Below are 22,548 nucleotides of genomic sequence, written 5' to 3'. Positions count from 1 at the left end.
AGGGGGCCAGCATTCTGGGTGAGAATGAGCAACATGTTTCAGAGATGGGGCTGGTAGCCTATGAGATGAGAAAGCACCCTCAAAATATATGCCTTAGACATCAAGTTCTGCCTCCTCAGCCTACACCAGAGTAAGTCCTAATCAGAAAGGGTTTGCGACCTGCCATGGATGAGAAGCTGCTCGGTAATGGAGGGATGACCAAAGCCCTGACCTTCTGACTTTTCATTCCAAGTGCTTCCTGAGTGAGCAAACTGCCCACTGAAGGCTGAGAGGAAGCAGCAGGTTCATGTGATTAGATGTGGATGCAGATAACTTCCATGAGGTATCCTGACACAAATGGTAGACGCTCCAGTTTAACAAGTCTCATCCCTCAGGATCTAGAAATCTGCACTTTTCCAAACGATTCAGGTAGAATAATAAATACAGTAAATTCTTGTCCATTTCAACCACTTATTTAAAAAATACTAGTTCAAAAATTAGAAAAATTTTAGTATTTTAAAGCATATTTCTATGCAAATGTGGAGAAAAATGTAAATTATTTTAAGGTATATTATTCAAGTGTTCCTTTAAGAACATTTGAAGTATCTATTTCTTTACATAGTATGAAATACTATGTTTAATATCTATAATCTGTAATGCAATTGGTTTTTAACTGCATTTCTTAATGCAGTTATAACTTTCTCATCCTAAATAAATGTCATCCTGTCAAAAATTTGATGTACAGGAAGAATAAAACTCTGATATTACAATTGAATGGAGAAGGAAATGGCAACCCACTCCAGTATTCTTGCCTGGGGAGTCCCATGGACAGAGGAGCCTGGTGGGCTGCTGTCTATGGGGTCGCACAGAGTTGGACATGACTGAAGTGACTTAGCAACATCATAAGAATTGAATAATGCATAATTTTTTATTTTATAAGATAGTCTGATAATTAATGAAGAAGAATGCCTCTCACATCTCCAGCAGATAAAGTCAGAAGGAATATCTGTAAAAATGACAGAATATTGGCTAGTCACCGGAATTCTCATTGGTAAATTTTGGTTTAGATATCCTGAGCTAAAGGGAGGCTATTATCATTAAAGGCCTTGAAATCAGTCTTCACAAAAGGTAGATTAGAGGATTCCCAGTTTCTGGCTTCTCTTTTGCTAGAGTAAAACATTATTAACTTACTTTATGTAAATGATTGCTTAAAGATACACCTGGAAAGACATAGATCAAGATAATAATCTAGGAATTTGCTTCATTGGCACCTGATTTTTATAGTCAGCTTCAGGTTAAGAAGCCGAAAAATACCTGGGCAGACATATCCTTGCTCCAGAATTTCCATTTCTTTAGCCTTCAGTGGATGTACAAAACAGTGATGTGTGTATGAAGTGTTTAAGTTGTTTACTGTGAAGGTGTATGATTTTTTTTCCGTGAGAGCCTGTATGCAATAGTTGCCAGCAAGCACTAAACTCTAGGTATTAGCAAACATGGTTCTCACTTTTGGGATCTTGGGTGAGTTGCTTTACCTCCTTGGAGCTTTTCCTGCCTTGTATATGTTACCACATGCTTGCTGGGAATCAAATGTTAAGGAAACATTTTTGAACATTATCAAATACAATCAAATAGTAACTTGTATGTTTGGACATAAGACATTTTATATGTAAGTGGATAAAGGAGGGCTGATTTCGGCCAAAAGTCCTTAGAGAAAATTAGTCCAAACTGTATGTTTTTAACTATTATGTTTTTCAAACTTCTGCTTAACTGCAATCACCAAACACATTTGAACTGGCTAGGCTTGGTCAATAGTGTGGAATCTGTCACGTTCTGGGGAATAAAAGCAGCTCTGGAGTCTGGACAAGGCCTTCTTCCCTTTGTATACCATCTCAGCAGCATCTGTGCTTCTCCCATCCCCAGATATGTGAACCCTTGTGGCCTGCAGGCACAGCAGACTCTGCTCAGTAACACAGAGCTTGATTGACACAGACAGATTAGCAGAGGATGGACTTCCTAGCTCTTCTGAATATTTAATAATTGGTGCCTCCTTGACATCTGTGTTCAGGGGTGAACTTATATTTGTCAGAAATAAAAGCACAGTGATTAAGTAAACATAGAAATTGAACATATGGAATCAACTCTAGTGATAAGTTATAACAAAATTTCTTTTAAAATTATTTTCTAAAAAAGCTCCAGCATAAGGAAGGCCTTATGCAGGAAGGCACAGGCTAGGGGAGAGAGGTCGGACCCTAGTGTCTGTTGTCTTCTGTGTGCCATAGCGTGTGTGTGTCATAATAATAATAAATAATACCATCATTACATATTATAAATGTGTTATGACTTTGTTACCTGTTGTTCTATGTAACTTCTGCTCCCTAGCTTCTAAATTTGTGACTTTATTTACTTAGTTAAAAATGAAAATACACTATGTCTGTTATACAGTATCAGAGACTGCTCAGTTAAACAGTGGCACAGTACCATGTATATGTCCTGTGGTTGACTTAAATAGTCTACCTACTGCTGAGCATTTAAATTGTTTCTAGCTTTTTGCCAATTTTAGTGAGTACTTTTTGTAATACTTAGTGGTAGGAGTGCAGTGAATTTGGGGGTGCCTACGTCTCTTGAAGATCCTGATTTCATTTCCTTTGGATAAACACCTAGTGGTGGGATTGTTGGCTTATATGGTAGCTCTGATTTTAACTTTCTGAGGAACTTCTATACTGTTTTCCCTAATGGTTCCATTAATTTATGTCCCTGCCAACAGTGTACAGAGTTCCTCTTTCTTTACATCATCACCAGCACTTTTGTCTTTTTGACAATAGCCATTCTTATAGGTGTCCATTCTTATAGGTGTGAGGTAATGTCTTAATGTGGTTTTGATTTTCATTTTCCCAATGATTAATGATGTGGAATATCTTTTCATGTATTGAATATCTTTGACCATTTGAACATCTTCTTTGGAAGAAAATTTATTTAGTTTCTATATTTTAATTGGGTTATTTGTCTTTGCTGTTGAGTTGTGTGACCTTCTCATATATTTTGTATTGACCCCTTATCCAATATGGTTTGCAAATATTTTTGATGAGTGTAATTTTTAAAAGTTATGTTATACTACACTACTACTTTAGCAAATTTATAATGTGAAATTTAATTTTTATTTCTTATTTTAGCTGGACCTCCATATACTTTGTATTTTGGTATTAAATTCTATGCCGAAGATCCATGTAAACTTAAAGAAGAAATAACCAGGTATAGTACTGACTTTGCTTTTGATCAGTACGTGTATGGCGTATACAAAAGGCTTTATTTAAAACAAATTGGAGTCAAATGTGGGGATGGTGTCTGCATGTGTTTTGTAAGCCTTTCATGTAAGAGTTAAATTTAAACTCGCATTGTGTGAGGCAGTGCAGCGTCTGAGGATAGATGTGCTTGCACAGTGACGCGGACCTGGGTGGCGTGATGGTAGACTCTGCATCTGCTGTGCTGGGGTTTTTCTGTGTCGTGACTGTGAGGACACAGTCCACCTTTGCAGCCATGTAAGAGTGGCCATGTGAGTGTGTGAATGGAAGACAGAGCTCTGTTTTAGAGTTTGCTGAAGTGCAGGTGGGTAACCGTGTCGCTCTTCGCTGTGCAGCAGGCGATCTGGTTGTCGCTGCTGCTCACTCTTCGTGTCTGACTCTTTTTGGCCTCATGGGCTGTAGCCCACCAGGCTCCTCTGTCCATGCGATTTCCCCGTCAGGAATACTGGAGGGGGGTGCCATTTTTTCCTCCAGGGGATCTTCCCAACCCAGGGATTGAATCCACATCTCTTACGTCTCCTGCATTGGCAAGCTGCTTATTTACCAGCTATATATCACTGGTGTCACCTGGGAAGCAATGATTCAATTATACATAGACGTTTATATTCTTTTCCACATAGTTTACTACAGGATGTTGACTATAGCTCCCTGTGCTATACCTGTGTGCTAAACAATGAGTAGGGCCTTACTGTTTATCCATACTATAATATACATAATTGTTTGCATCTGCTAATCCCAAACCCCCAATCCACCCCTCTCTGCCCTTCTTCCCCCTTGGCAACCACAAGTTTGTTTTCTGTGTCTGTGAGTCTGTTTTGTTTTAAATTCATTTATACAGGGATGATATTTTGATGCTGAGCTTGCATATGTAAATATAAACTTGAAGAGCTACTTACTTCACTTTAGCTATTGTAGCTTAAATATTAGTTGCTCAGAGATTTCATTCATCTCTATGGAAAATGAAAAGATAATTGCTTTTAGTATTAAGGGAGAGAGAAAATCCAGTATTTTATAATGTATTACTTCACCTTTGTCATTGACTATCTTATTTCAGTTAAGGCAAACTTTCTGATTGGTATTGATTATATTGTTAAAACAGTCCATGCCAACATTTGAAAGTGGCTTATAAAGAGCAGACAATAGCATTCTGTTTTCACTTATTCCACTAATGACTTGCCTATATGCATTCGTGTGTGCTCAGTCGTTTCAGTTGAGTCTGACTCTTTGTGACCTTGTGAACTGTAGCCTGCCAGATTTCTCTGTCCATGGGATTTTCCAGGCAGGAATTCTGGAGTGGGTTGCTGTGTCCTCCTCCAGGGGATCTTCCTGACACAGGACTGGAACTCGCATCTCCTGCATTGTAGGTGAATTCTTTACCCACTGAGCCACCTGGGAAGCCTGACCTGCCTACATGTGGTAGCAAAAACAGAAGTGTTTTCCCTAAGTTACCTTTAAGTGGTCAGTTTTCCTGATGAACCTATCCATGGCTTGAGTAGTACCCAATGTGTCATTCAAAGAACTGGAAATCTTACCTTTGATAACAAAGACAGTCTATGGTTTTTTTTTTCTGTTCCATCCTTTTATCTTCTTCCTTAGAAGTGTTATTCCTTAGACTTCCTTTTGTCTTGATTTGTCTCACTCTCACAGAAAAGAGAGAAAGTCAGCTCTCGGACCTCTGCTGTTCTGCTCTGAAGTATTGTAATCAGGCCTTGTTTGTAGAACTGTGCTAACATCTGCTTTCCAGTCTTCCATCGCTACATGGTTAGTGAGTGCTTGGAAAGGCAGGACTGCCTCTAAGCTTTCTCTGAGCAAACCTCTATGGCAGAAGGGACACTGTGCTGGGGAGAGGTTCAGGTGAGGGTCCTATTTACATTAGAGTTTCATGAATAGTCTTTGCAGTCAAGAGTGGTTTCTAAGTTGAGGTTTCTGGGGAACCTGAGTCCAAGTGATATAGAAACACATTTGTATCTGTAAGTGATTAGGGAATTACAGGGCACAACATTTTATGAAAATACAAGGGAAGTTCTTCATTTTGATGTTATCAGTAACTTCTCTGTGCTCCGTTTCCTCACTTATAATATTGGAACTGTACCTGCCTCATGCTTTCCTGGTGGCTCAGAGGTAAAGAATCCGCCTGCCAATGCAGCAGACCGTGTTCAATCCATGGGTGGGGAAGATGCCCTGGAGGAGGAAGTGGCAACCCACTCCAGTATTCTTGTCTGGGAAATCCCATGAATAGAGGAGCCTGGTAGGCTAAGGTCCATGGGGTCGCAAGACTCTGCCATGATGTAGCATCTATGTACACCACCTCCACCACCTGTCTTGTAAGGTTTATATAAGCATTAAATGGGATAATGTATGTGAAGCTCTTTTAAATTGGCTGTGTTGGCTCACGTTCAGTGGGTAATAAAATGCTAGCACTACTATTTTCTTCTCTTCTCTGACAGTTCAGTTAGTTACATCTTAACTGAGGGTTAGACTCCAAAAGAGTGCTTGATTTAGTGTTAAGGGAGAAAAAGAGTAGTGTTTTCTAATAATGCATTACTTCATATCTGTTCACCAAATACTGATGATGCATAGAAATTTCCTTTCAGAATCTTCTAATGGCTCATTAGCAGAATACATGGATTTGTTTGTAATGTACAACCCCACTTTATATTGAATGCAACCTTTTTTCTTTCAAGTTTTAGACCAGATCATGGATGTAAGAACCAGGTGATATAGTTAGCTTACAGTTAGTGGCCATGATCTTTGATAATTTGGTTTTATTGTGCAAAAACATACAGTCAAATTTAGGTAAGTTAAATATGCATTTAATGTGCTACTATTATATACTCTTGTTGTTTAGTTACTAAGTCACGTCTGACTATTTGCAACCCTATGGACTGTGGCCCACCAGGCTGCTCTGTCCATGGAATTCTCCAGGCAAGAATACTGGAATAGGTTGCCATTTCCTTCTCCAATATTCTCCCTCTTCGTATATCTTAAAGATAAAATCACTGATTTGCATGAATATGCTTAACTTAAATGGTTAGGTGTAATAGACCTTAAAAAGGGAGTCAGTTACATGAGATAATTTTGGCAAAAGCAAAAAGGAAACCAGAAGACAAAATCCCCCAAAATAAGCTACTAAAGGTAAAGCATACTTCGGTTTTCATTTTCACCTTGAATTTTTATCTTGCTTCAGTTCTTTGGAAAACTGTTTCAACCTACTCTGTTTTGGCTCTTAGATTTTTAAATTTTTGTTTCTTCACTTTCTCTCTTCTGTTTCTTTTTTTTAAATCTGGAAGTGTAGTTGATTTACGTGTTTCAGGTGTATGGTGAAGTGGTTCATTTATACATACAAATGTGTATATATGTATATTCTTTCTCAGACTCTTTTCTGTTATAGATTATTCAGTTCAGTTCAGTTCAGTCGCTCAGTCGTGTCCGACTCTCTGCGACCCCATGAATCACAGCACGCCAGGCCTCCCTGTCCATCACCAACTCCCGGAGTACACTCAAACTCATGTCCACAGAGTCGGTGATGCCATCCAGCCATCTCATCCTCTGTCGTCCCATCTCCTCCCACCCCCAGTCCCTCCCAGCATCAGACTCTATTACAAGATACTAAATATATTTCCCTATGCTGTTCAGGAGGTCTTTGTTGTTTATCTATCTTGTATATATACTTTTCAATTTGTATATGAAAAATAGCTATAGTAAACACACTTTTACTTATTCTTTCTCTATATAGTTCTTTTGAAAATCACACAATTTCATACATATTGTTACAGACCTCTTTCACCATCTAACCCATTTGTTTTACTCGTACCCTTGTGGATGGCTATCCAGCTTGTTTCATTTTAAAATTATAGGTAGTGCTGCATTAAGTACATAAATGATCATATTAGATGAAGTATTCCAGAAGGACATTGTATTTAGAGGGAAATTTTTTCTTAGGTGAGTGAGATACATTAAAAAATAAGGTTCCAGACTATGAAAAATATAAGTTAATAGAATCGTTTCAACTTGGAGTACCTACTGTTTGCTCTAAAATGTTTTCTGATATTAAATGAAGTTAGGAGATTCTGAGGTCATATATCCTACACTCCATTTTTATAAAAAGTTCCTAAAATGTCAGCCAGCTTCTTCTTAAACATTTTTAAGAGAGGAAACCGTACTCCTTCACAAAGCAGTAGGAAGTTCAGTAAGAAATAAAAGATCTTTGGAACTTCTGTCATCAGCACTAGGTATTCTTTCTAGGTTTATGCAAAACAGATCTAAACTCTTGTCTTTTTCAGTTCTTTAAATACTTTGTGTCCTCATGGCATCTGTTAAACTTATTTTCAATTCCGATTCAAAATATTATAACAAACTTCCATGTATTATGTATCATTCATAGCTCTATATTTTCTGCACATTTTATCAGCGTAATGCACATATTTGTTAAGGCAGGCTGTGGAGTCAGATTGGATTTTGCAGCCTTACTCTGCCATTTACTGGTTGTGTTAACTTGAGAAGATTACATAACCTTTTAAAGTCTCAGTTTTCTCATCTGTAAAATGGCATTATTGTATTTCTTCAAAAAGATGACAGGAAGAATATATTAGATATTACAAGCAAAGTTGGGTGTGTGTGTGTGTTCACTCACTCAATTGTGTCTGACTCTTTGTGACCCCATGGACTGTAGCCCACCAGGCTCCTCTGTCCATAGGATTTTTCAAGCAAGAATACTGGAGAGAATTGCCATTTCTTTTTCCAGGGGTGAAATATAAATAACCTCAGATATGTAGCTGACACCATTCTTATAGCAGAAAGTGAAGAAGAACTAAAGAGCCACTTGATGAAGGTGAATGAAAGGCTGGCTTACAACTCAACATTCAAAAAACTAAGATCATGGCATCCGGTCCCATCACTTCATGGCAAACAGATGGGGAAACAATGGAAATAGTGAGAGGCTTTATTTTCCTGGGTTCTAAAATCACTGCAGATGGTGACTGCAGCCATGAAATTAAAAGATGCTTGCTCCTTGGAAGAAAAGCTATGACCAACCTGGTCAGCATATTAAAAAGCAGAGACATTACTTGGCCGACAAAGGTCTGTCTAATCAAAACTATGGTTTTTCCAGTAGTCATGTAAGGGTTGGCCCATAAAGAAAGCTGAGCATCAAAGAGTTGATGCTTTTGAACTGTGGTGTTGGAGAAGATTCTTGAGAATCCCTTGGACTGCAAGGAGATCCAACCAGTCCATCTTAAAGGAAATCAGTCCTGAATATTCATTGGAAGGACTGATGCTGAAGCTGAAACTCCAATACTTTAGCCACCTGATGTGAAGAGCTGACTCCTTAGAAAAGACCCTGATGCTGGGAAAGATTGAAGGCAGGAGGAGAAGGGGACGACAGAGGATGAGATGGTTGGATGGCATCACCGACTCAATGGGCATGAGTTTGAGTAATCTCCGGGAGTTGGTGATGGACAGGGAGGCCTGGCATGCTGCAATCCATGGGGTCGCAAAGAGTTGGATATGACTGAGTGACTGAACTGAGCCGAACTGATTCCAGGGGATGTTCCTGACTAGTGATCGAACCCGTGTCTGTTGAGTCTTCTGCATTAGTAGGTAGATTGTTTTACCACTGTGCCACCTGTGTAAAAATGTAAATGTTCAGTAGATGGTAGTGAAGTGAAGTGAAGTCGCTCAGTCGTGCCTGACTCTTTGCGACCCCATGGAGGCTCCACCGTCCACAGGATTTTCCAGGCAAGAACACTGGAGTGGGCTGCCATTTCCTTCTCCTGGGGATCTTCCCAACCCAGGGATTGAACCCGGGTCTCCTGCATTGCAGACAGACACTTTACCGTCTGAGCCACCAGGGAAGCCCCAGCAGATGGTAAGGGTAGATAAAATGAATTATCTTATGTTTTTAAATTACTGATTAAAACTTAGGCAGGAGGACTTCCCCGGTGGTACAATGAATAAGAATCTGCCTGCCAGTGCAGGGAACAAAAGTTCCATTCCTGGTCTGGGAAGATCCCATTAGTGACAGGGTAGCTAAGCCCATGTACTGCAGCTGTGGAGCCCACATGCAGCTAGCGCCCTTGAGCCACCACCTCTGAGCTCACCTGCCTAGAGCCTGTGCTCAGCAGCAAGAGAAGCCATCGCAATAGAAACCCTCACACTGAACCAAGAGTAGTTCCTTCTTGCTGGAACTAGAGAGAACCCACACACAGCAATGAAGACCCAGTGCACCGCCCCCACCACACAAATTAGGGAGGGAAAGATCATCTTGGAGCCCTGAAGATAGGTCTTCCAGGTTAAGTCAATCCATTAATCAGAACATCCTACTACTATCCGCTAGCTGCATTTCTTGAATTTGTACATAAAGACAGTATTCACTCACCCTCCATTGAATAACATGTGGAGCATTGTTGTCCAGTGCGCTGAGGGCCAATGAGATTTAGTAGTGACCGAGAGAGAGCTGTGGCTTCAGCCCTCTGGAGAGAAAGGACAGAGAGTGAGTGAGTAGAGGAGTCTGCTGGTGCTTTGCTGACAAACCTTGTGGCTTCCCCCTGTGGATCAGTGGTGAAGAATCCACCTTCAGTGCAGGAGACTCAGGAGATGTGGGTTCGATCCCAGGTTGGGGAAGATCCCCTAGAGAAGGAAATCTCAATCCACTCTGGTGTTCTTAACTGGAAAATCCCATTGACAGACTAACCTGGTGGGTTACAGTCCATAGGGTCACAAAGAGTCAGGACACGACTGAGACGCTGATCTTGTTGCCATTGAAATTTTAACTCTTCCTAAAAAAGAGAATCATGTTAGTTCCAAATAACTTGTTCATGATGAATAGTTCTAAAAATAAGTGTTTGTTTTTTAATATTTTATTGTACTTTGTTAGCAGTACTCTTGCCTGGAAAATCCCATGGACGGAGGAGCCTGGTAGGCTGCAGTCCATGAGGTTGCACAGAGTCAGACACGACTGAGCGACTTCACTTTGATTTTTCACTTTCATGCATTGGAGAAAGAAATGGCAACCCACTCCAGTGTTCTTGGCTGGAGAATCCCAGGGACAGGGGAGCCTGGTGGGCTGCCATCTATGGGGTCTCACAGAGTCGGACATGACTGAAGAGACTTAGCAGCAGCAGCAGAGATTGACATTAAGCTTGTCAGTTTGTTATTATATCTTGTAATCCATATTCTTCTCTTTGTGAAGGCTAGTGGTGTTTTAGCTTCTTTATGTGAGAGTGACCTTCAGTTAAACATTCACTTCTGGGGTCCCTGTCTCCTTCTAAGTGAATATAATGGTTCTCAACGCATTAGATTTGAGGCATGGATCACATTCCAGTATGGAAGCAGAAGAAATTTATGACCTTTAAAAGACTATCCAAATATAAGATGATATTACAGCTCTTTGCTCTTGTATTTTTATCATCAGTTTTAAGCTGCAAAAATGTTATTCCCAGTCTTTGCCATATTCCCTTGATAGTCAGTGGGCGAGTCTCCTGTTTTTCTTTTTCTTAAGCCACACATGCTGTTTCCCCCTCCCCCTCATGTTTACTATTATGTTGTTATTTAAACATTCCCCTCTGCCCAGCACATTGTTTTATCCAGAATGATTAGGCTTCTCTGTTGGATTCAGAGAACAGTCCTGTGTAGGCAGGCAAACCTCTTCTCTCAGGCTTCTTGGTGTCACATTCAGCTGGCACCAGAAATCAAGCTTCTACTTGTCCCCACATCTTTCAGTTTACTCAGCGGATCTGAAGTCATGGGAAGGTATGCTTCAAGCTGCATTGGTATTCTTCAAGCATTCTTGGTTGTCTTTGGCCCCAGAAATCTCAGAACCTCCTGTTTGGACTCCTGAAAGAGTGGTTCCTCTCTGCCTCTTCTTTAACCAAGTCTCCTTTGCCTGTTCTTCTCATCCCTGACACTTGCTGAATCGTCGATGGTCCTTAGCAGCTTATACATCTGGGTTGTCAAGTCAGCTTTTTTCTATGAACATCACATAAACAGAAAACGGTGATGCCAACATTTAAAGTCCTTCTCTTGTGTTGTACTGGTTATACTCTTGTGATGAGAGAGGTTGGGGTGAAAGATGGAGGACCCCCCACTCCTGGGGCTCTTAATCTCGCTGGGGTGACAGTGCATATACACTAGTGAAGTGAAGTGAAGTTGCTCAGTCGGGTCCGACTCTGTGACCCCATGGACTGTAGCCTACCAGTCTCCTCAGTCCATGGAATTTTCCAGGCAAGAGTACTGTAGTGGGTTGCCATTTCCTTCTCCATGTATACTAGTACAGTGATTTATATTAAAAGATAACAAGTAACTGCTTTATGCAGATTCCGCTTTGTACCAGAATATGTTCTGAATCAGCATTTTTTTTCCCCAGTAAGGGTATAATATAACTCGGGTCATTATATAATTTGCTGTTCAAACCCTAACACTTGGAGCATATTGGGAAAAATTCTTAATAATGGAGAATGTATAGCAGGCTTAAGCTAAACCTGCCCTAGGCAAAATGGGATTTATCTGGTTAAAACCAGAGGTAAACAAGGACTCAAGCATCCAGTCATAGCCTTAATCAGAATGATGTAGAAGGGAAGACCTAGCAACTCTAAATCTGTAATTTAAATAAAGAAAGTGAAGTGAAAGAGAAAGTCGGTGTCTGACTCTTTGTGACCCCATGGACTATACAGTCCATGGAATTCTCCAGGCCAGAATACTGGAGTGGGTAGCCTTTTCCTACTCCAGGGGATCTTCCCAACCCCAGGGATCGAACCCGGGTCTCCCACATTGTAGGCAGATACTTTAAATAAAATAAAATATTATATTTTACACTAAGTCTCATAAATGGACAAAATTAGTTATGTATATTAAAAATAAGCCTTGAGATAAGATAAAGTGTTTAACATATAAAAATATGATTTTGCTGTATCAGAGGTTTGTCTTGTATAAAACTAATATGATGCTTGCTATGATAGAGATTAGGCTTCCCTGGTGGCTCAGATGGTAAAGCGTCTGCCTGCAATGCAGGAGACCGAGGTTCGATCGCTGGGTCAGGAAGATCCCCTTGAGAAGGAAATGGCAACCCACTCCAGTACTCTTGCCTGGAAAATCCCATGGACGGATGAGCCTGGTAGGTAACGGTCCATGGGGTCGCAAAGAGTCGGACACGACTGAGCGACTTCACTTCATGATAGAGATTAATGAAATGGTTAGTTAAAAATAGTTTATTTGTCTTCTTTGATTTTAATGAATTTTAAAAAAGTGAAATGGTTTAAAGATCTCCAGTATCTTTAAAAGGCAAGCTTTGAATAGATGTTCTTTTTTTTTTCATGAATTTCTCAGAGACAACAAACGATGCTAATTTGTCCCATTTTCATCTATCTGTGTTTCTGTTCATTCTTATATCCATTTACTGAGTACTTGTTGTATGCTGAGATAGAAATATAGATGAGTCATCGGTGGGATCTGGTTTCTTCTTCTTTGTACCTGCTTGTTTTTCTCTCTGTTTCAGCTCTTTGTTTTCTTATCTCTTTGGTTCTCTTTCCATTTCTCTCTGCAGTAAAGTCTATAGAATTAACCCCTCAATTTATTTGGCAAAAGGTTTTTACTGTTCAGTCAAATGTTGTAAAAGTCTTAGTAGAGCAAGACAAATATGCATCTATGACTCATTTACTCAAAAAAAAAAAAAAAAATGCACCTCCGGAAAAGAGATTCCAAGTTAGCAATTGAGGAAGGGAGTGAAGCTAACACAAGTTTCCAGTAATCTGTAGTAATTCTGGTTAAATATCTCTATATTTTTGCATTTCAGTTCTGCTAATGTTACTTTGAGTGCAACACTTTCACAACATCATCTTTCAAGATTTGAAATAGCTCCACTGGAATTCCATCACCTCCACTAGCTTTGTTCGTAGTGATGCTTTCTAAGGGACACTTGACTTCACATTCCAAGATGTCTTGCTCTAGGTCAGTGATCACGTTATCGTGATTATCTTGGTCGTGAAGATGTTTTTTGTGCAGTTCTTCTGTGTATTCTTGCCACCTCTTCTTAATATCTTCTGCTTCTGTTAGGTCCATACCATTTCTGTCCTTTCGAGCCCATCTTTGCATGAAATGTTCCCTTGGAATGTCTAATTTTCTTGAAGAGATCTCTTGTTTTTCCTATTCTGTTGTTTTCCTTTATTTCTTTGCATTGATTTCTGAGGAAGGCTTTCTTATCTCTCCTTGCTATTCTTTGGAACTCTGCATTCAGATGCTTATATCTTTCCTTTTCTCCTTTGCCTTTCACCTCTCTTCTTTTAGCAGCTATTTGTAAGGCCTCCTCAGACAGCCATTTTGCTTTTTTGCATTTCTTTTCCATGGGATGGTCTTGGTCCCTGTCTCCTGTACAATGTCACGAACCTCCGTCCAGAGTTCATCAGGCAGTCTATCTATCAGATCTAGTCCCTTAAATCTATTTCTCACTTCCACTGTATAATCATAAGGGATTTGATTGAGGTCATATCTGAATGGTCTAATGGTTTTCCCTGCTTTCTGCAATTTCAGTCTGGATTTGGCAATAAGGAGTTCATGATCTGAGCCACAGTCAGCTCCTGGTCTTGTTTTTGCTAACTGTATACAGCTTCTCCATCTTTGGCTGCAAGGAATATAATCAATCTGATTTCGGTGTTGACCATCTGGTGATCTCCATAATCATGGTGTCCAAAGATCATGGCATCTGGTCCCATCACTTCATGGGAAATAGATGGAAAAACAGTGGAAACAGTGTTAGACTTTATTTCTTTGGGCTCCAAAATCACTGTGGATGCTGATTGCAGCCAGGAAATTAAAAGACGCTTACTCCTTGGAAGGAAAGTTATCACAAACCTAGATAGTATATTAAAAAGCAGAGACATTTCTTTGCCAACCAAGGTCCGTCTAGTCAAGGCTATGGTTTTTCTAGTGGTCATGTATGGATGTGAGAGTTGGACTGTGAAGAAAGCTGATCACCGAAGAATTGATGCTTTTGAACTGTGGTGTTGGAGAAGACTCTTGAGAGTCCCTTGGACTGCAAGGAGATCCTACCAGTCCATTCTAAAGGAGATCAATCCTGGGTGTTCATTGGAAGGACTGATGCTGAAGCTGAAACTCCAGTACTTTGGCCACCTCATGCGACGAGTTGACTCACTGGAAAAGACTCTAATGCTAGGAAAGTTTGGGGGCAGGAGGAGAAGGGGACGGCAGAGAATGAGATGGCTGGATGGCATCACCGACTCGATGGACATGAGTTTGAGTGAACTCCGGGAGTTGGTGATGGACAGGGAGGCCACCAGGCTGTGATTCATGGGGTCGCAAAGTCGGACACGACTGGGTGACTGAACTGAACTGAACTGAATGTTACTTTACTCTGCTTTTTTCCTCTTCAAGGGGAACCCAGATGATTATAAAAAAGTGGATTTGATGTCTAAGATGAGCATTCAGGGAATGGAAAGTGTTTAAGTAGGGCTGGAAAAGTGATTGCAAGTTAGGGAGTGGGGGTCGCCTTTGCTTAATGGCAAGAGATTTGGCTCAAGAAGTAAGCAAAAGTCTTACAACCTATAGGGATCTTGAACTTTATCCTGAAGGCATAGGGAAGTCTCTTAAGTTTTGTTTGTTTTGTTTTATTTGTATTTTTTTTTTAAATCAAGGGAGTAACATTATCCCATTACTTCTTGGAAAGGTTGTTTGTAAGAGAGATAAGTATGATTAGTGACAGGGTTGTAAAAGTTTTAGAAATCTCCTGGTTAGTTACCCAGACTAGGAGATGGTGAAAAGTGTATAGACTCCAAAAAAAACAGATTTTGTGATAGAATGTGGGAGCCACACATTGTTACACATTGTTCTGGGTTTCCATTTCTTGAGAACTGTGGTGACATTAACTGAGCCGTGAGGAAACTGCAGGATGTTAAGCAGAATTTACATTAAGCCTGTGGGTACAAATTTGATCAAATCCTTTACAATTATGCAATAGAAGTGAGAAATAGATTCAAGGCATTAGATCTGATGAACAGAGTGCCTGAAGAACTATGGACGGAGGTTCATGATATTGTACAGGATACAGGGATCAAGACCATCCCCAAGAAAAAAAAATGCAAAAAGACAAAATGGTTGTCTGAGGAGGCCTTACAAAGAGCTGTGAAAAGAAGAGAAATGAAAGGCAAAGGAGAAAAGGAAAGATATACCCATTTGAATGGAGAGTTTAAAAGAATAGCAAGGGGAGATAAGAAAGCCTTCCTCAGTGATCAATGCAAAGAAACAGGAAAACAATAGAATGGGAAAGACTAGAGATCTCTTCAAGAAAATTAGAGATACCAAGGGAACATTTCATGCAAAGATGGCCTCAATAAAGGACAAAAATGGTATAGACCTAACAGAAGCATAAGATATTAAGAAGAAGTGGCAAGAACACAGAAGAACTATACAAAAAGGATCTTCATGACCCAGATAATCATGATGGTGTGATCACTCACCTAGAGCCAGACATCCTGGAATGGGAAGTCAAGTGGGCCTTAGGAAGCATCACTACGAACAAAGCTAGTGGAGGTGATGGAATTCCAGTTGAGCTATTTCAAATCCTAAAGGATGATGCTGTGAAAGTGCTGCACTCACTATGCCAGCAAATTTGGAAAACTCAGCAGTGGCCACAGGACTGGAAAAGGTCAGTTTTCATTGCAATCCCAAAGAAAGGCAATGCCAAAGAATTCTCAAACTACTGCACAATTGCATTCATCTCACATGCTAGTAAAATAATGCTCAAAGTTCTCCAAGTTAGGCTTCAACAATACATGAACTGTGAACTTCAGATATTCAAGCTGGTTTTAGAAAAGGCAGAGGAACCAGAGATCAAATTGCCAACATCCACTGGATCATGGAAAAAGCAAGAGCATTCCAGAAAAACATCTATTTCTGCTTTATTGACTATGCCAAAGCCTTTGACTGTGTGGATCACAATAAACTGGAAAATTCTCAAAGAAATGGAAATACTAGACCACCTGACTTGCCTTCTGAGAAATCTGTATGCAGGAAAAGAAGCAACAGTTAGAACTGGACTTGGAATAACAGACTGGTTCCAAATAGGAAAAGGAGTACGTCAAGGCTGTATACTGTCACCCTGCTTATTTAACTTATATGCAGAGTACATCCTGAGAAACTCTGGACTGGATGAAGGACAAGCTGGAATCAAGATTGCTGGGAGAAATATCAATAAGCTTAGATATGCAGATGACTCCACCTTTATGGCAGAAAGTGAAGAAGAACTAAAGAGCCTCTTGATGAAAGTGAAATAGGAGAGTAAAAAGTTGGCTTGCAACTCAACATTCAGAAAACTAAGATCATGGCATCTGGTCCCATCACTTCATGGAAAATAGATGGAGAAACAATGGAAACAGTGGCACACTTTATTTTGGGGGGTTCCAAAATCACTGCAGATGGTGACTGCAGCCATGAAATTAAAAGATGCTTGCTCCTTGGAAGAAAAGTTATGGCCAACCTGGACAGAGTATTAAAAAACAGAGACATTGATTTGCCAACAAAGATCCATCTAGACAAAGCTATGGTTTTTCCAGTAGTCATGTATGGATGTGAGACTTGAACTATAAAGAAAGCTGAGCAGCAAAGAATTGATGCTTTTGAACTGTGGTGTTGGAGAAGACTCTTGAGAGTCCCTTGGACTGCAAGGAGATCCAACCAGTCCATTCTAAAGGAGATCAGTCCTGAATATTCATTGGAAGGACTGATGCTAAAGCTAAAACTCCAGTTCTTTGGCCACTTGATGCGAAGAGCTGACTTATTTGAAAAGACCCTGATGCTGGGAAAGATTGAAGGTGGGAGGAGAAGTGGACGACAGAGGATGAGATGGTTGGATGGCATCACCAACCCAATGGACATGAGTTTGAGTAAGCTCTGGGAGTTGGTGATGGACAGGGTGGCGTGGTGTGGTGCAATCCGGGGGGGTGCAAAGAGTTGGACATGTCTGAGTAACTGAACTGAACTTTTAGAAATTATCAGAATAGCATTTAAAATTCTTTCACTAAAAACTTTATTGTGAACATTTGGTAAAGAAATACTGAACAACTAACTTTTATAGTTAATTTCCTGTGCTTTCTCCTGGTCCTTCCCAATGACAGCAGGAATCACCTTATAGTAGAGAATTCACAAAAGACAGCCTAAAGTGAGAGAGAGAGAGTAGTGGTGACCGAGGTTGGCATTGACTGTTCACTGTATTGGTTCATAAACCTTTCGCATCTGTCACCCACTGGCTGAAAGCCTGAATGGAGGGAGAAGGGGAAAACCTTAGCTAACAGTTGCATAACATCCTGATTAAGAGAGTTCTGGGGTCATAATAGCTACTGGGTTCCAGTTCTAGTTCTGCTACAAAACTAATTGTGAGATCTTGGACAACTTTTTTTCAACTCTTTGTATCTATTGATATGTTCATCTGCAAATTGGAGGTAAAAATGGTAGCAACCTCATTTTATGTCTTTAGCTATTATATTTGGCACTGTTATTATAAAAGATTTTCTTTCAGCAGATGGAATGAGCAAAACCTCAGGTAATGGGCAGCATCTTAATAAATGCGAGGACTGATGGAATTATAATGACCTTTCTGTCCTGTATCCATGATTTTAGACTCGGTAGGGAACACATAGCCCATTGAGTGGGTCCTTGTAGTATGTTCATTCTAAGGAGAACATGTCATAGTGGCAGCAGCAGTGGCAGAGATGAGAATGGTAAGAATAGCTTGAGTATAACGTCCATATCCACCTAATGAGGTATAGATACTTCCTGGTCTCACTTTTACCATGAGAAGCCTGGTTGTTACATGAAATAGCTACTCAAGGCAAACAGCTACTGAGTCCTGGAGCTGGGATGCAATCCAGCTGGTTGAACTTGAGACCCTTCACTCCTTAGTCACTACCCTGATTGCCTCTGCAGTGTGTTTAAATAGTCCCTGTTCCCTCAACAGCCCTCTCACAAAAGAGCAAAAATCGGCTTCATTTTCATTAAAGGCGACAAGTTTCAGGGTCTGAACCTTCAGATCACAGTAGTGGAAGAGATCATCAATCTCTCTTTTCTGTTTCTCTTTTAGGTATCAGTTTTTCTTGCAGGTGAAGCAAGATGTCCTTCAGGGCCGGCTGCCTTGCCCCATTAACACTGCTGCTCAACTGGGAGCGTATGCCATCCAGGGTAGGTTTCACTTAAGCAGACTTGCTTCAGAGGTCTTGAGAAGATGTTTGAATTTTTATTTTTAAGCAAGTTTATAAACTAAATGACATTTTGCTAAAAAGAAATTGAATTCAGTTAGAATTCCAGTTTTAATCAACATGCCTTCAGAAGAGGTGAAAATGAAATTGGTTACATATCCCTGATAGTAGGTCCCATGGAGTTTTAGCCATAGGAGTGGTACTGATTCTTGATTCAGTGGAGAGTCCGAAAATCTGTTCTATTCTACATTCTGCCTAAGTTGATCGATCCCACATAGCTGCAGTGTCTCGGAGATGCCATTGATTCTGAGCAGCTGCTGTGAAGACTGCATATGGGCAGGTGCCATCCTCCAGTTTAGTGTGCTGCCTACAGTCAACACCCATTGTCCATTAGCTCTTGGCATCAATATGGCCACTATAATGAGGGGACAGCTCCAGGTTGCATTGTCATTTTGGAGGCTGAAGCTGAGGCTGTCTTCTATTTATGATTACTGAGCCCCTTCAAGGAATCAAGCTAGGTATGGGGTGATGAGACAGTATGTTCCTTGCCTGTGTAGTTCTGTGCAGACCAGAAATAGTCTAGAAAAAATATTCCCAGAAAAATGCTGTGTAAATGAACTGGAGAACTCGGTTGGGCTTGGAAGCTGGATTAATGTAGGAAGAATTTTTATAAGCATAACATAGTGAATTCTCTGGTTTCATTTTGTTCTTTGTATAAACTGTAGTGGGGTTATGTGCAACATCGTATTTATTTCCATGACCATTATTTGGGGCAAATATGTTTTGAACCACATGCTTTATCTCTTGGTATCCTTGTCAGAGAGAGGATCTGGTTGTTTTTCACCTCAGGCATTTCCATTATATGTGCTTTAAATTCTGTTTACAACATTGTACTTCATATAAACTGGTAAGAATAAGTTAAATGAAAATGATAGTTATAGTCTCACAGAAAGCAAAAATGTTATGTTTTTTAGATAAGATTTTGTTGATATTCTCTATATATGCTCATCAGAGTTGTTTTACACTAAAATTAATTACCTTATAGAAATTTATTAATAAAGCATTTGAAGAAAATGTTTAAGCATGATAGGAATAGTTTTATTCCTGTATTTTTAGGTATGTTTTCCTAAAATGAAAAAAAATTACATTTTCTTTCTTTTTGAGCTGAACTTGGAGATTATGATCCATATAAACATACTGCGGGCTATGTGTCAGAGTACCGATTTGTTCCTGATCAGAAGGAAGAACTTGAAGAAGCTATAGAAAGGATTCATAAAACTCTAATGTAAGAAGCACACTTTATTAACAATAATCAGCATGTTGTACATTAGAGCCTCAGAACTTATATTTTATTATTTATATATTTTTTTAACCATCATGTCTCTGTTTCACCTACACACACCCCTCCCCTCCCCCAACCTCTGGTAACCACCATTCTAGTCTCTGATTTTATGAGGTCTCCTTTTTTAATTCCACATACAGGTGATATATTACACAGTATTTGTCTTCATCTGTCTTATGTCACTTAGCATTATGCCCTCACAGTGTATCCATATACTTGAAAATTGCTAAGAGAATAGATCTTAAATGTTAGCACAACAAAAATGATAGCCGTGTTATGGTGGTGATCATTATGCAATATGTATTTAAATGTATCAAATCAATATGTTATACACCTTGAACTTACATAATGTTATATGTCAATTATATCTCAATAAAGCTGGAAAAAAAAAAGAATCCCACTTTACATTGCATCTGCGATCATCTTATGCTATTGAGAGGCTTAAGATAAGTTTCTTATTCTATGTCTTGAACATTTTTCTTCTTAAAGATTTTTTTTCTTTTTTTTTTTACTGCTTATAACACTAAAATGCTTATAGGAAACCCAGACACTTATTTTCCTTAAAAAGGAAAGAAATAAGTGTAAAAGAGTAAATCCTAATACTTAGAGTCAGTATATTTTTAGTCAGTGGCCTTTCAGATCTCTCTCTGCATAATTGCCCACAGAGAAAATTTATTTTGTATGAAAATTTATTTTATATAGAAAGTTTATTTTATATAGATTTATGTATGTATGAAATGAAATACATGAATATATATATATGAAATGAAATATATCAATGTATTTTTATATGTATGAAATACATAAATGAAATCATTCTGTACATACTCTATTTTACAGTTTTATATTTTTTTCAGTCACCAGTACCTCGTGAAATTAATTTTTTTAAACTATGAATACATTTTATAACCACAGAAGCCTTAATGTATTCTTGATTTGCTCTGTCTTAAGTATGCAAATTCTTCACAGTTATAAGCAAACCCTTATTCAGTCTTTAGCAATGAATCTGGAGATCATGACACCAGTGTGGCTTTTCAAAGGGTATTATATTAACACCACACCATTAATGATCTGCAGCATTGAAGTTATAATTTAATTATAGTTATTTTGTTAAATTTCCTATACTGATTAACTTTGGCTTTATTGCCTCTCATGTAACTTTCCCTCTTGAATTTGCTTGGTTTCAGATCTACCATACTTAAGAGATAAAAATGTAGAATTAATGTGACTCTGATGCTGGGAAGGATTGGGGTGGGAGGAGAAGGGGACGACAGAGAATGAGATGGCTGGATGGCATCACCGGCTCGATGGACATGAGTTTGAGTGAACTCCAGGAGTTGGTGATGGACAGGGAGGCCTGGCGTGCTGTGATTCATGAGGTCGCAAAGAGTCGGTCACGACTGAGCGACTGAACTGAACTGAACTGAACTGTGGTCAACAAAAAAATGTTTGCCTAAAGGATTTGTTTCAATGAGTAGCAGCAGAAATTGCAATAAGAGAAGCTAGGCTCTCTACCTTGTATTCTAGCCTTGTTCTAGAGTTCTGCATTATAAGGTTACACTGAAATGAGTGCTGAAAGAATGCCTGTTACAAAATTATGAAGGGCAGTGTCTTTGGCAGATTCTGAGGATACTAATTGTGCTAGGAGTTCTCAAGTACAATTGTGTTTTGAAATTATCAAGGAGTTTTGGCAAAGCACTTTGTCTGTTTTATGTGATGGCATTGACAGCATGGTGGTTTCTTTTAATAGGCTAAAGCTCAATCAGTATTTGGTAGCTTTTTTGTGTCTAATTTGTGGTAAACATTCTTCATAGATTTCAAAAATATTACCTTGCTCAGTTTTCCAGAGTATGACGGCTGAAACAGGGGATTGCCTTGAAGTAGTATTTTTTAATATTTAAAACGCCTTTTGTTGACCATTAAAAATCTCTCTCTCACTCTCTCTCATGCACACACAGAGGGCCACTTATCTGCGGAGATTCTTGGTAGATGCTTATCCTCATTAGGAATGAATGCTGTTTTCTGTATATTATCACTGATGAAGAGTTAGGGAAGACTTTAAGAAAACTGACAAGGGTTTTGTATTAAGAAAATGACGGATATTTTTACATTTTCTGAAGAACTGCACATGTGTTGGGAAATGCTACTGGGCCTGGTTGGTTGTTGAGGAGCCCGCCCTCTTACTCCTCCCACCACTCCTCTCCTCCACTTACTTCCCGATGCAGAGCTGCTGGAGCAGAGAGACATTTCCCTCTTTGCAAAGGGATGTGCTTTTTAATTTGAGTGCTTATATGCTCAATAATCTCTTTGGGGTTTCCTAAACTGAGACTTTTTAATATGTGTGGAGCTACTGGAATTGGCTATCATGAGCAAAACTAGATTTGGTAAATGAAACTTACAAGTATCACCTCAGAGTATCAACTTTGTCACCAGGAGGCAGGAGGCTTCTTGAAATATGAAGGCTTAAGTTTGCATTAGCACAAAGGATTATTTATTTTTACAGTGAATATAGTGAAAATGGTTTATATTCCCTGTGAGCGCAGTAGCTGTAAGTAAAATGAGGCTGTTTGTTTCTGTGCTGGGTGCAGGGGTCAGGCTCCTTCTGAAGCAGAGCTGAATTACTTGAGGACTGCCAAGTCCCTGGAGATGTATGGTGTTGACCTCCATCCCGTCTATGTGAGTAACATTGAACACAGAATATTTTAAGCTGATGACATTTTCTTAAAAAGTC

The 22,548-nt window shown here is 39.5% G+C and overlaps 1 protein-coding gene across 3 annotated transcripts in view; it reads left to right on the top strand.

The window, feature by feature from the left end:
- The window catches only part of EPB41L4A (erythrocyte membrane protein band 4.1 like 4A), a 288,909-nt gene that overhangs the window by 160,871 nt on the left and 105,490 nt on the right, over positions 1–22,548 (top strand). For all 3 annotated transcript variants that reach the window (XM_055436713.2, XM_055436712.2, XM_055436710.2), the window contains exons 4-7: positions 3,150–3,228; positions 18,361–18,458; positions 19,640–19,760; positions 22,406–22,493. In XM_055436713.2, coding sequence (XP_055292688.2) covers positions 3,150–3,228; positions 18,361–18,458; positions 19,640–19,760; positions 22,406–22,493 — 386 coding nt within the window. The remainder of the gene's footprint in view (positions 1–3,149; positions 3,229–18,360; positions 18,459–19,639; positions 19,761–22,405; positions 22,494–22,548) is intronic.

Source organism: Moschus berezovskii, chromosome 9 (genome assembly GCF_049115385.1).
Source record: "Moschus berezovskii isolate FMDL1 chromosome 9, NW_MosBer_1.0, whole genome shotgun sequence".
NCBI classification, from domain to species: domain Eukaryota; kingdom Metazoa; phylum Chordata; class Mammalia; order Artiodactyla; family Moschidae; genus Moschus; species Moschus berezovskii.
Note: the sequence above shows the minus strand (reverse complement) of the source record. Positions and strands in the feature narration are given on the sequence as shown.